The 13,728-nt window shown below is 43.3% G+C and overlaps 1 protein-coding gene across 1 annotated transcript in view; it reads left to right on the top strand.

Annotated features, from left to right (window-relative positions):
* The window catches only part of LOC139379283 (protein O-mannosyl-transferase TMTC2-like), a 59,531-nt gene extending 47,219 nt beyond the window's left edge, over positions 1-12,312 (top strand). The window contains exons 8-11 of the mRNA XM_071122085.1: positions 1,128-1,209; positions 4,135-4,249; positions 6,265-6,328; positions 10,803-12,312. Coding sequence (XP_070978186.1) covers positions 1,128-1,209; positions 4,135-4,249; positions 6,265-6,328; positions 10,803-10,985 — 444 coding nt within the window. The 3' untranslated portion in view covers positions 10,986-12,312. The remainder of the gene's footprint in view (positions 1-1,127; positions 1,210-4,134; positions 4,250-6,264; positions 6,329-10,802) is intronic.
* The last annotated feature ends 1,416 nt before the right edge of the window (positions 12,313-13,728 follow it).

The raw sequence follows: 13,728 nt of genomic DNA, 5'->3' as shown, positions 1-13,728 counted from the left end.
GAAACTAGGAAACAGAAATAGAAAGAGCAATGAGATGGGAAAACACGCTGGTGAGACCTGACAAGACAAGATGAACTGGCAACAGACAAACAGAGAACACAGGTATAAATACACAAGGGATAATGGGAAGAGATGGGTGGAGACAAGCACAAAGACAGGTGATACAGATGTGTGTGACAAACCTAGCATTCATGTACATTTAACGTTGCGCACCTCTCGCAATCCTACTAATGCGACACGGCCCAGTCCATTGAAGGACCACAGTATTGTGTTCAACAGTCCACCTTCTGACTGCGGCTGGGAAAGCAGCCAGGGAAAATATGGCATAAAGTCATCTGGACAATTAGTTGTCTTCATCTTTCATTTAGAGCGAACACGGGCATGAGAAATAGTTAATGAACCTAACCTAATATGCCCAGTCCACTTATTCTATGTAGAATGGCAAATCCATAGCCAATATGGAAGCAATCAGTGCTGAAGCGTGAACAACGGGGGGGGGGGGGGGTACACACAGAGGCAGCGGTATCGCTTGCAGTTTGTTGCGAGGCTATAGTGCGATACACACTCTCTGACTGAGAAAAAGTGATAGTGTGACACACACACACACACACTCTGCTGCTGGGGGAAAATGGGGTTTGAAGCGTTCTCTATGGAGTACAGTTTCCTGGTTTACAGTTGAGGCCCTGCTACCACGTGTCAACTCATGCATGAAAGCGTAGGAAAATAATCCGTAGCAGATGCAGAGTAAACGCAGAGGATTGTTGTTGCCCTACAGGATATGCTGATTGTTTGAAACAACCTGGCACATCAGGGGCATATGGAACGGTTGTTCAAATTTACTGCTGATTTCCCCGTCCACATCTCGACTGTGAAATATTTGCTAAATCTCATTTACGAGGAGAGTGGGTGGTTTCTGGTTTCTCCTGCATGTTCAATCTTCTACCATATGGCAACTCACGTCTGTTTTGGGTTTTGAGTAAATCTAATTGCAGCCGCACAATTACGCCCGTGCCAGAAACAGGAACCACTGCGAGAGCTCGAACATCAGCTAAATCGCAATTAATGACTGAGGACGACTTGTAACTGATCTACAGTAGCTAATCAAACGTTCCTGTTTTGTCTCCTAGGGGCAGAAGACTGAGGCAGAGGGTTACTATCGAAGAGCCATTCAGCTGGACCCTTCCAAAGGAAACTGCTACATGCATTATGGTATGTACCAGAACTCATATGAAGTACCGCGCACATTGCTTCATTTGAGCCAGATCCTGCCGGAACAGGATCCGACACCTCTGCGTTTTGGACTGATTTGTTCTGGAACCTATTTGCCTATCCGGTACCTTTCATGGCATGAAACATTAACTTTTTGTAATGTACTAATTTGAGTTGCTTCTTCGTCAATTCTACTGCCCCCCCCCCCCCTCCCAATTCTACTGCCTGATATTCTAATAGTTGATTCGGGTTGCGCCGGCCTGAATTTACAGTATGGATTGTGCATCATTGTATCCTATGCTTGAGACCAACTCGTGGCTGTGTGAGATGTGTGCCTGTATCTCTCACAGAACTAGAATGAGATTCACTTTCTATGATCTCTCTCCCTCCCTCTGCTCCGATAGACATGAGCCTGCAACTCTCACCTCTCCAGCGTTGCACTTCATCATTGATTTCCTTGTAGAATCATAGCCAGACGAAGGGTTCTGGAGGAGCTGCAGCACCCCTGATACATTGAAATACATTTGCCAACGTTACAGAATTACTGCTGTCTGTTCAGAAAGAATTGAAATCATTCAGAATAGCCTACTACACCATGAAAATGACTATATTTTAGTCACAGAGGATCAATAGCGTCTTTAAAAACGTGCCTAGCTGTGGATTGTGTGTAGCCCAATAACAAGGCATAGCCTACAGTGCGGAACACGGCCAACCTGTCAGTAAACAGCATGCAGACAAGACAGGCCTTTCACTATATTTCAAATACAATCGCAGGAAAACACAGGTTGGAAAGAAAATGGCTCCTGCTGAAAAGAGAGGACTCTAATTTGTCTACTGTAGGCTAACAAAATATTTGATTAACTTCCAAATATTGTTTTACAAAGTAAAGCAAGAGAGATATGTAGGCTTCTGGTAGGAACGAATCGGCTATCACCGGTGAGAGAGCTGAGCATCATTGGGTCAGTCGGTGACACTGGAAAGCATTTTTAGGACTTAGTATCCTCCTCATATTATAGCCTGCAATATGTCTCCACACATCTAGGCCTAGGCTATTGATGGATTCAACACAAAGTCCTTTTCATTTATCTCAGATTCTCAGTTTGTCGGTATCAAAGTAGCCTGTCATTTCCATCATTTATGCAGCATTAAAAAATATTCAGCCAAAGTCTCCAGTCATGTAAAATGACATAGAATTGCATGAAATGTGTTTCTAAAAGGACACATTTTTTCCGGACCCTAGAATATTAAAATGGTACCCATTTGTGCAACTTCTGTATGCCACTATGCAAATGTGATGATATGCATTCAATGCTTTATTATAAAGGGGATTTTTTCTCTCATGCGTTCCGTTACCTCAGAGCTCCCCAGGTCACCCCCTCTGGTGCTCACATTTTGTTCCGGCACCTACCGATTTACAAATTAAGCACTACACGCGCACAAACAAACACACAAACACACACACACACATACCATTAAACTACTCCATGTAGGGACTTGCTACAGTAACAGTGTATTGTAGCTTGACCCCACCATAAGAACTTACCTCAGGCAGTTTGATAAAGACACCTTATCCACAGTACTCTACAGTACTCCCACATAGCACGTATAAAGTGCTTGTTAAGTGTAAAAAACATGTCCTGTAGCCACTTTTAAAGCCACTCTCGTTAGCTAAAGAGATATGCCTGCCTTTAGTTTGGTTTGCATTTGGTATCAGGTTGTATGAGGTCATACATACAGTAGACCTAATCTCCACATACTTCGAGGAAACCGGATCGGACTACACCACCACCGATAAGGATGCTGCCTTTCACTGATTGAGGAGAAACGCTATAAGTCGGTTAGTCTGCGTGCGCTTCTGTAAATGCTGCCATTCATATCGTCTCTCCCTCTCTCCCTCCCTGTGTCTCTCTCTCTGTGTATCTCGGTCTCGAGTCTCGGGTTTGTGTTTGGGTCCTGGCGGGCCGTGTTGCTTTCTTTGGACAGAGTCATTTGCCCTCTCTCTGCGATCTCCTAGCCTCTTTTCAGAGGTTTATTTTTACTGGCCCCCAACACCTTATCGTAATCGGGCCGCTACAGCCATTCCTCCTCCACTGTGACTGGACTGACTCCAGTATGTTGTTGGTGAGACTGTATGAATGTGCTTACAGACTCTCTGAACTGTGGGACAGGGAGGGCGAGAGCTGACATGAGAGGTCAAGCCTCCTTTCCTGCCATTGTTCAGACTAACACATGCTCTGATGCAGGGAGCATGCATGTGTCACGCTACATGTGACCCGTAGCAACCCTCTGCATTCAAGTGATGGTTATTGCTGACTGACACCCAATGAGGTATGACATCCGAGACATAGGAAGACTATTTTTACAGATTCTAAAAACCTGTGAAAAAGGATACCTCACGTATGCAGACAAACACGCACACATGTTGGAACACGCACGCACACAAACACACACTCTGCACATTACACAGTCCAACATAATATACCATCTGCGTCCCAGACATAGTAGTAATGTATTCCTCCTCAGCAGACTCCTGTGGAGGTAGAGCCAGTTGGTCCTGCTCCCAGGGGACTTACATGAAACTCCTTCGACTCAGCTGGACTTCCACAAATCACTGAGCATGACAAAAACCCTCACTGTCTCTCTCTCCTCTTTTCCTCACTCTCTCCTTTCTGACCTTCTTTCTGTCCTTCTTGCTGCCCTGTCCCCTGAACCCATCTTTTTGCTTCCTATTTTCCTCTTTCTTTATTTCTCTCTTTCTCTTTCTTCCTTCCTTCCTTCCTTTCTTTCTTTCTTTCTTTCTTTCTTTCTATCCCCTCGGTGTCTCACTGTCTCTCTCTCTTTCCCTTTTTTTGTCTCTCCCTCTCCCTCCCCTTTATCTCTTTCCATCTCTTTCTCGGTCTCTGTTTCTCTCTGTCTAATGGACAGGCCAGTTTCTGCTGGAGCAGTCTCGTCTGGCGGAGGCAGCAGAGATGGCAGAGAGAGCTGCAGATCTGGACAGCTCAGAGTTTGATGTGGTCTTCAGTGCCGCTCACATGCTCAGGTGGGTGTGACAGCGTATGAAAACGGTATTACAGTGCTTAAAGAGTGCCTGGTATTTTCGCAAATGTTGCCCAATCATACTTTAACGAGTATCAATCAAATGTGTTTATAAAGCCGTTTTTACATCCACAGTTGTCACAAGGTGCTTGGCAGTGACCCGGCCTAGACTCCAAAGAGCAAGCAGAATTAGAAGCACAGTAGGCAGGAGCAACTCTCTGTAAATAAGAGAACCTAGAGAGGTATCAGGCTCTGAGAGGAAGCCCAACCTCACTACAGTAAAATAACAGAAAATACCTTACTGCATTTCCTTACAATACTGTAGGTCTTCAGCACATGTAGAATTTCTGTTGGATGTATTCAGATGTCTTAGTCGTGAAAATATCAGAAGGTGTCTCTGAAGGTTAATTCCTCGGAGATAGAGAGTTGGTTGCCACGGCATTTCATCATTCACGACTCAATCAATATTGCATTGTGCCCGCTAACACACTCAAAGACACTTCAGGTCTGACGTCTAATAAGATAATGGCAGTTTGCATGGAAACGGTCCCTTTCAAGTCGTTTGTATGGTTCAACTGGTTTTATAGTTAATATACAACACATGGAAACAGCGGTTGTAGTTTTGATTCATGCTAGTGACGTTTCAGTCCAGGGCTTGTAAAGAAACACAGGCATACCTCGGGAGAATTTGCTGTTCGGCTTGGCACGTGTGAGCACAGACAGCACATACATTTTATACGTTTGAAATAGGGGTCTGCAAATCCTCTCAACTCACTGCAACTGGAGGAAGTATCGGAAACGACGTCTCTTAATTCCTTTTTGCTCTTCATATCTGGAAAAGTAACTGAAGCTACAGCATCCTTCATCCAAAGTGTAGTGCTGCAGAGGATTTGAGAGTTATATGTCGACTGATCGGCAAGGGGAGTGCTGCTTGGCTGTGGAGAGTAAAAACGGAGAGACAAATCATCATATTCTGGCCCTCTTCGATATAAGCCTACTGCATCGAGGAAAAAACACCATGACATATTCACTCAACTAATCCTGTAATACGACACTCTTAGGACTGTGCTGAGACATTCTGATGCAGACATGTCTTTGGGTGTATTAATGCGGGTCAAAATGCACCTCTTACTCTCTGTTCTGTACGGCAAATGAATAACTATTTGACACTTTGGATGCCACCAAATTATTGTCAACATCAAGCATTAGACTAGGAAAACGTACTTTGTTCTGAAACTCAGTGGTCCTCGGTCTTCATCCAGACTGTAGAAGTGGTTTGCCATATCCTTGTACACCCCGTGGCTCTTCTTGACAGAGACCAATAGGGTAGCACCAAGTTTGGACCCGTGAAAATCAAAGTCAAAGTCCTTACCTGTTGCGTAGTGTCAGCGTTTCCTTCTCTTTGATGAATTTTTCAAAGCCAAGCTCCAGATTCTCCCAACGTTGTAGATTGTGTAGATTCTCTCAGATGCAGTGGGAAACACCAGCGCCTTCGAAAAGTTGACAAAAACAAGAGCAAGGAGTAAGTTAAAGACGTTGTTGAATGGATGGAGAATGGATCTGAAGAGTCAGGCATGAACTTGATATGAATGGAATGATGAAGCACTACTAGCTAGTATTCCCAAGGCAGACTTTCCTTAATGCAAAGTTAATAGAGACATATTTCACCGGGTCATACACCTTATGAATATGTCTGGAAAGACTTCTGCCTTTATCTAATTAGCATTAACATACTAAGTGCAGTTAGTATCAGAAATATATGCAGCATAGTGTTTCAGAGTCATTTGAGGGAGTATTTTTCAGCATCAAAGTGCCCTCAGGATCTCAATACTTTATGGGAAATATTAAATTATAATGAAAGAATGCTTCTCTATCCAATACATAACTCCTTCTGCCGTCATGTCACGGTAATACTGTCAGACTCTGTGTAAGCCATGTGTAATGATGACCTCTATTGCCCTTCCTCCTCTTGCCATGCCTCCCTCCCTCATCTCTGTATTTCACTATCTCCCTCTCCAGACAGGCCAGTCTAAACAAGGCAGCAGAGCGGCATTATGAGCGCGCGGCAAACCTCAGACCAGACGTGAGTACCTTGGCCCAATGAGCCTTTCTTACTCAAACTGGTGGACATGCACACACACACACATATACACACTCCACCATTACACACAATCAGCCCTAGTCCACCATGACTGCTCCATCAACGCCTCCCATTGTTTGTTAGAACTGGAGAGCAGGATCTTTGATTCTATGGTGACTTATGCGCCATTTTGAGTCACGAGAGTTAGCTTGGAGGCTGTTTGAAGTCTGGAGAGTTAGCTTGGAGGCTGTTTGGAGGCTGTTTGGAGTCTGGAGAGTTAGCTTGGAGGCTGTTTGGAGTCTGGAGAGTTAGCTGGAGGCTGTTTGGAGTCTCATATTTTGTCATTGTTTTATTTAACCCTTATTTTAAGTTGACTGAGAACACATTCTCATTTACAGCAACGACCTGGGGAATAGTTATGGGGGGGGAATAACCAATTGGAAGTCAATGGAGGGACTGGGTAGGCTGTGTTATTCATTTACCAGCCATTTTGGAGGGAGTTTTCATAGGGGATTTAAGTTGATATTCTCAGACAGTAAAGCTTTGTAGAAATGGTAAGTGCAACAGCTGTCCTTGGCACACACTCTTTCAATTGTTTCCTATAAAATCATCTTGTCTGTATGTCAGTATGTCTGTGTGTCCTTCACAATCAGTTTGTCTGTAACAGAAGTTAGTCGGTATGTCCGTGTCTCGGTGTCCTTCACAACAGTTTGTCTGTAACAGAAGTTAGTCGGTATGTCCGTGTCTCGGTGTCCTTCACAACAGTTCCCAGTCAGACAGTTGTATTTATTATTCAGTGTAATTCACAGAAAGGCCAAGGTCCTCTAATCCACACTCTCCAACAAGTCAAGGGTTCGGCAGTAAAGCCCCTCTTGTCTTTGACATTTCGCTGTGCCTGTCTGCTTAGCCAATGTCAAGTCCTCAAATATCAACTTAATCCAAAAGGGTTTCGGGTCATGAAAAATTCAACATCTGTGGCCAGACGTGCTGGGAAAGACAATTTGTCAAAGGAGTGTACCTTCGAGAGAAAAACCAAAAACTTCAGAGTGCACCAGAGGATGACGGACAGAGTTACCACACGTCCTAATTCCTAATGGGCCGTTAGGTTCTCTGTTCCTTAAACTATTCACAACCGCAAAGTTACTATCCCTAAACGCAGTACATACATTGTAGTTTCAAATAGAGTGTGATTAACGTGACAATGCCCATATACTATATTATCAGCTTTAGATTTGAATCTGTTATAACTTAAGTCTCTGTTCCACTGTTCCAGTCACCAGTTCAGTACATTTCCTCTGTGTAGAGCGAGTAGCGAGTGGCCCTATGGAAAACGTAGCAGAGTTGAATCGTGGAGCTCATGTCCATAACACTGTGTTAATATGCAGCTCAACCACCACCCGCTGAGAAAGACCATACTGTGTGTTGGGGAAATGGTGGGCAGCTTTTGCTGGGTGAAACAGAGGTCAGTTGGACTCTGAGGGTGCCACAATGAAAGATCATTGTTGGCCGTACACAGAGTGGTTACAATTTCTTGTTAGGCAGTTGATATTGGGTTTATTGAATTACTATGCGATGCAACACTGTTGAGTTCAGGCCACTTTCATTTCAATTCAGTTAGCTTTCTCCATCGTGCAAATCAAATTCCAAATTGAATGGAATTTAGATTGAAAATTATACTGTGGATATCCATTTTGAGGCAATGATATGTCCTGTGTGGCTCAGTTGGTAGAGCATGTTGTTTGCCCGGCCAGGGTTGTGGGTTCAATTCCCACGGGGGACCAGCACGAAAAATGTATGCAGTCACTCTGGATAAGAGCGTCTGCTAAATTACGCAAATGTAAAAAATTATATCATTGAGACTTGCCGAAATAACCAAGGTCAACAGCTACTGTCATCCTTGGGTAAAGGTTTTGTTTGGCTGTGTTTGGATCCGACCAGCCCCACCACATTATTCACCGCCTCAGCTTTAAGAGAGAGCGATCTCTGGCATGGGTTTCTGGCTCCAGTGAGTGTACACATGTAAACAGAGGACCCTGTAATGACTTTCTGGGGCGTCTCCTGTGTCTCACCCTGGGTGCTGTTTACAATGCTAGAGGACGTTAATCTATCTCCACCAGCCTCTGTCTGCTCAGTCTATAGAGAGCCATGGTGTCTCCTGACCTGGAGTAGGAAGTTAACAGCCAAAGCAGAGTTTGGTTTCTATTGGTTTCAGTGGACAGTTTTGGTTCCAAGTGTTCTTGATGTTGTGTCTGGGTTCTTTATGAAGCCCTGTCTGGAAAGGAATAGGGCAAAGACTAGTTAGTGCTACAGTACAGATGCCTTATTGGTCTTTGGAGTTGTTAAAGTATGCTCAAGAGAGTCAAACTTTGTACAAATAGAAAACTCACAGTAAAAGCTAACCAAACTTTAGTTGCATCTCATCTTCAACCCTGACCCCACACTCGGGTTCACAGGTATGTGGAAATGTCCAGTCTGGAGGGTGCTGGAGAGCCAGAGGTGAGACTGGGATCTGGGTGTGTTTGCGGTGGCATACTGCAGGGCTCCGGAGCCCAGGCTAGAGATCCCTTCCCTCCATACTCAGTTACGACTCGGTGGTTTCACTTGGCCACATCAAAGGGCCATTTGATTAAATAGCAACCTTAAAAAGGCACCCTTAAAAACACAGATACATGTGCTCACTTTCACTAATACACAAGCACTTACACACAGGTACGTGTGCATACACACACCTACACACACATGCGCGCATACACACAAGCACACTCAAACACACATATGCACGCATGCACACACACACACCGACTAGTGTATAAGTTTCTGGTGAGAACTGTAGCTCAAGACAAAATGAGTAACCTGCTCTGTTCCCATTAGCTTAGCTTAGTTGACGGCTGGCGAGACAGACTTTTATGGAACGATGAGCTTCAAGGCATATTGGCATAACCCTCTTTAACTCTGCGGAGAGAGACCAAAGTTGGAACGGAGTACAATTGAGCCGAATATCATATAATCTATCTGTGTTATGAGATTTCATACTGTGCCATGCAAGAAATCTCTGCATCCAGTAACATCCTCTCTGTCAAATAACCCTTCCTTCATACTGTATCTTCAACAAGTTCTTCTTTATGGGAAATATACTGCTCTGTACTCTTCACAACATGGCGTCCAGCCCAACACAGACATCAAAACAATCTGTACTACTAACTTTTTATTAATTCAGTTTCAAAGGTCATTGCACCACAGCTCCGTCAAGGTAAAAACTCTTTCTGAAATCAGACCAGCTACTGCGAGGTCAAATGGGATAATTTAATGGCCATTTAATTAACTCAGCTTCAAGTCAAGTTAACAAATCCTCGCTTTTAATCCATAGCAAAAACCTGGCAGGTCTCCTGTAAAACGTCTTGCATATGAGAATCTGCATTAAATAGAGGTCTTATGGGAGGGTGAATTTGAAAGAGTATGCCAGGAGTTGAATTCAAGGGCATGTACTGTCTGAGACTACCTGATCACTATACTGCATCTAGACCTATCCAGTAGGGTTATCACGAAGGAAAACACAAAGCAGATTCAACTATTTGGTCCTTTAAAAAAAAATGACTGTATGTAACATTGTTAGCTATAGCTTAGAAAAGAAACATGATTCTGGGTGACAACATAAGGTTGCTTGTTTCCAACGTTACGACTGTTTTCCTCAAGAAATTAAGTATGGCCAACTTTTGAAATATTTTGAAATATTTAAAAAAAATATATATTTATTACCAAAAACACAAGGAAGGGGTAACATTAAAGTATTAGAACATGAAGGACAAACAATACAGCATCAAGACACTATCAAACATGTATCAGTCTTTCCGCAACAGAGCCATCCTTATGTGAGAGTGCGTGTGCATGATAGTGATATAAAATATATGTCATAGTTTCCTTTTTCATGAGCACAATCTTGTGAAACCCGAACCCTCCAAGATTCCCCCACAGTTCCCCAATCACATTCCAATGATAAAACGGGGGGGGGGGGGGGACAAAAAGGCAATTTCAGAATGTGGGGGAGATGTGCCCCCCGTCTCCAGTGAAAGTTGTACCCCTGGCTTCATGTTTTGTTTCCTTATCACGATACCGTTGAATTTAGTGATACTGGTACCGTGACAACCTTACCAACCAGACAAACAGTCTATACTGCATCTAGACCTATCCATCGTAGAAGAGAGCCTCCCACTCCTTAGGGACTTTGCTAACATAATTATAAATGTTAACCCGGCATGACATAAACACTTGGCATTTGAGCAAACTCCGGAAACCACAAACATCAACAAGAGTTTGACCCCACCAGCCATTAACCACATTCTTTTGAGCAACAGCAATATCTTTCTAAAGACTTCATTTTGTCAGAGCATCACCTAATCCACAGTGTAACACACAAATGTTAATCAAGTCCCTCTCCCTTTCCTCTCTCCCTCATTTCCTCGGTCTCCCTCTTTCCCAGTACCCGGCGGCCTTGATGAATCTGGGCGCCATCCTCCACCTGAATGGGCGGCTGCCTGAGGCGGAGACCAACTACCTGCGGGCGCTGCAGCTCAAGCCTGATGACGTCATCACCCAGTCCAACCTGCGCAAGTTGTGGAACATCATGGAGAGGCAGGGTCTGAGGACCACGCAGGGGCCTTGAACCTTCAAAGACACAGGAAACCAGGAAATTGCCCCAAGTGAGGTCCCCTTAATAGGAGTGAAGGACCTAAAAAGAGGCGGGAAACCCCAGGAATGGAGCAAATAGAGACCAGGGGATTGGTGTGCTCCAGGGATGAATACCGAGGCCAACCCAATCTGTTTGAGATCAGTAGTCTCATTGGAACGGTAGTAAGGGAAGGCCTGAGGGTTTCTAGGGTCGATATGACGACCTGAGCTGGGTCGAAGCACAGTCGAGTCACATCAGGATGGGAGAGGTTAGCTACACAAGTCAACAGAGCAAGGATGACAACCCTTGGCTACTCAGAGGCAGTTTTACTGAGGTCACAGTGCAGGGACTGGGATAGTCCTCATTAGACAACAAAAAACATTCCTAAGACGAAAGCTGAGGGGTTACGTGATGACTCGTATCTCTGGGCCCATTTTTATTTATTTACTTTAATTTAAAATTCTCCCTCCGAGACCTGTGTGTATTCCGAAATAACTTAATTTGAGTTAGGATGTGACTACGGAACAGAAGTCATAATTCTACTCCATTTGATGATATCATGAGGGTTTTGGGGGCCAAACATTGTACATGCTGTTGATGCTTATTTTAATGCTGATTGCACATAAAGTTGCCCTGCGCTTATCACGACAGTGATAAATTCAAGAAAATGTCCAGTCAAAACCATAGAATCCAATAAGACAAAACTACAACTTATTCCATCAAGGATGCCAACATATCCAAGGCACAACATTTATTCACGCCCAACAGTAGGTATTTTTAGACTGTGCTAAAGGTGTACATTGTCTTATGTATCAGGATATCCAGCAGACAAGTTCTTCCTGATGCATGTTATCTATTTTCATGTAATATAATTAAGAGGTTTTATTTCATTCATTCAGATTATTAACTTATTGATTTGCGTTTACTGTCTGTGTCAGCACCAACACTGTGCCCACACACACACACACACACACACACACACACACACACACACACACACACACACACACACACACACACACACACACACACACACACACACACACACACACACACACACACACACAGGTTGATCTAATTCTACAGAAAAAACAAGTGGAGTTCTTAAGCAATTTGTCCCTGCTCAGGGATATCAGGTGGTGTGCTACTGTCAACCAGGCTCTGCTAGCAGTGAAAGAGTTTACTAATTGATGGTAAGAGTTATTTAAAAAAAAAAAGATGGTTGTGTTTGTTTAAAAGATGGGGGATTTGTAGATTTCTGTCCTGTTCATTATTATATAATTCATGTTCCCTGTATTCCATAATAAAAAAAACACCTTCAGACCTTGAGTGGGTTAATTCATTGTGGCATCATCAGATTTTGTCTAGAGATTTAACATTTCACATCTACATTTTATAGAAAGGACACCCATTTCACATCTACATTTTATAGAAAGGACACCCATTTCACATCTACATTTTATAGAAAGGACACCCATTTCACATCTACATTTTATAGAAAGGACACCCATTTCACATCTACATTTTATAGAAAGGACACCCATTTCACATCTACATTTTATAGAAAGGACACCCATTTCACATCTACATTTTATAGAAAGGACACCCATTTCACATCTACATTTTATAGAAAGGACACCCATTTCACATCTACATTTTATAGAAAGGACACCCATTTCACATCTACATTTTATAGAAAGGACACCCATTTCACATCTACATTTTATAGAAAGGACACCCATTTCACATCTACATTTTATAGAAAGGACACCCATTTCACATCTACATTTTATAGAAAGGACACCCATTTCAAAGTCTTCATTTGAGTTGGTCCCAATAGATACTGGAATTCTGTCTAAAATAGTTAGAATCTTCAGAGGGAGGGGAATCTTGTGAATAATTTAGTAATACATCTCTCTATCTACACTTCTCTTGACTACTCTTAGTTTCCATGGAGACCTCTTGACAGAGAGGAGAGAGTTAGGGTTGAGTAGAGATGATTCCTATCTCATCCATTTTAGAGAAAATCCTCTGGTGTGTTAGTTTGAGAGTATACATGCAGCTCTTCAAAATATGACAATATGTTGACCAACACACACACATGCAACTCTGAACACAGAAAGTAGACAAATCCATGTGAAAGCAAACTATTGATGAGGACTACTTTTTGGGGGGCAATCCCCATTTCTGCCAGGGCTTGAGCTACTGACGAATCAGACAAAGATCAAAAGGGGATTATGATAAAGTGCCTGACTCTGAATACACCAGGGTGTAAATATTTAACAGGGTATGACTGAGTCAGGAGACACTGTCATTAGGAGTGGTAGAGTCAGACTGAGAGACACTGTCATCAGGAGTGGTAGAGTCAGACTGAGAGACACTGACTGCCATTAGGAGTGATACAGTTGGACTGAGAGACACTGTCATTAGGAGTGATACAGTTGGACTGAGAGACTGCCATTAGGAGTGATACAGTTGGACTGAGAGACTGCCATTAGGAGTGATACAGTTGGACTGAGAGACACTGACTGTCATTAGGAGTGATACAGTTGGACTGAGAGACTGCCATTAGGAGTGATACAGTTGGACTGAGAGACTGCCATTAGGACTGATACAGTTGGACTGATAGACTGCCATTAGGAGTGATACAGTTGGAATGAGAGACTGCCATTAGGAGTGATACAGTTGGACTGAGAGACTGCCATTAGGAGTGATACAGTTGGAATGAGAGACTGCC

Source organism: Oncorhynchus clarkii, chromosome 21 (genome assembly GCF_045791955.1).
Source record: "Oncorhynchus clarkii lewisi isolate Uvic-CL-2024 chromosome 21, UVic_Ocla_1.0, whole genome shotgun sequence".
Classification (NCBI taxonomy): Eukaryota; Metazoa; Chordata; class Actinopteri; order Salmoniformes; family Salmonidae; genus Oncorhynchus; species Oncorhynchus clarkii.
The sequence above is the reverse complement of the archived record's forward strand: the minus strand, read 5'-3'. Positions and strand labels throughout refer to the sequence as shown.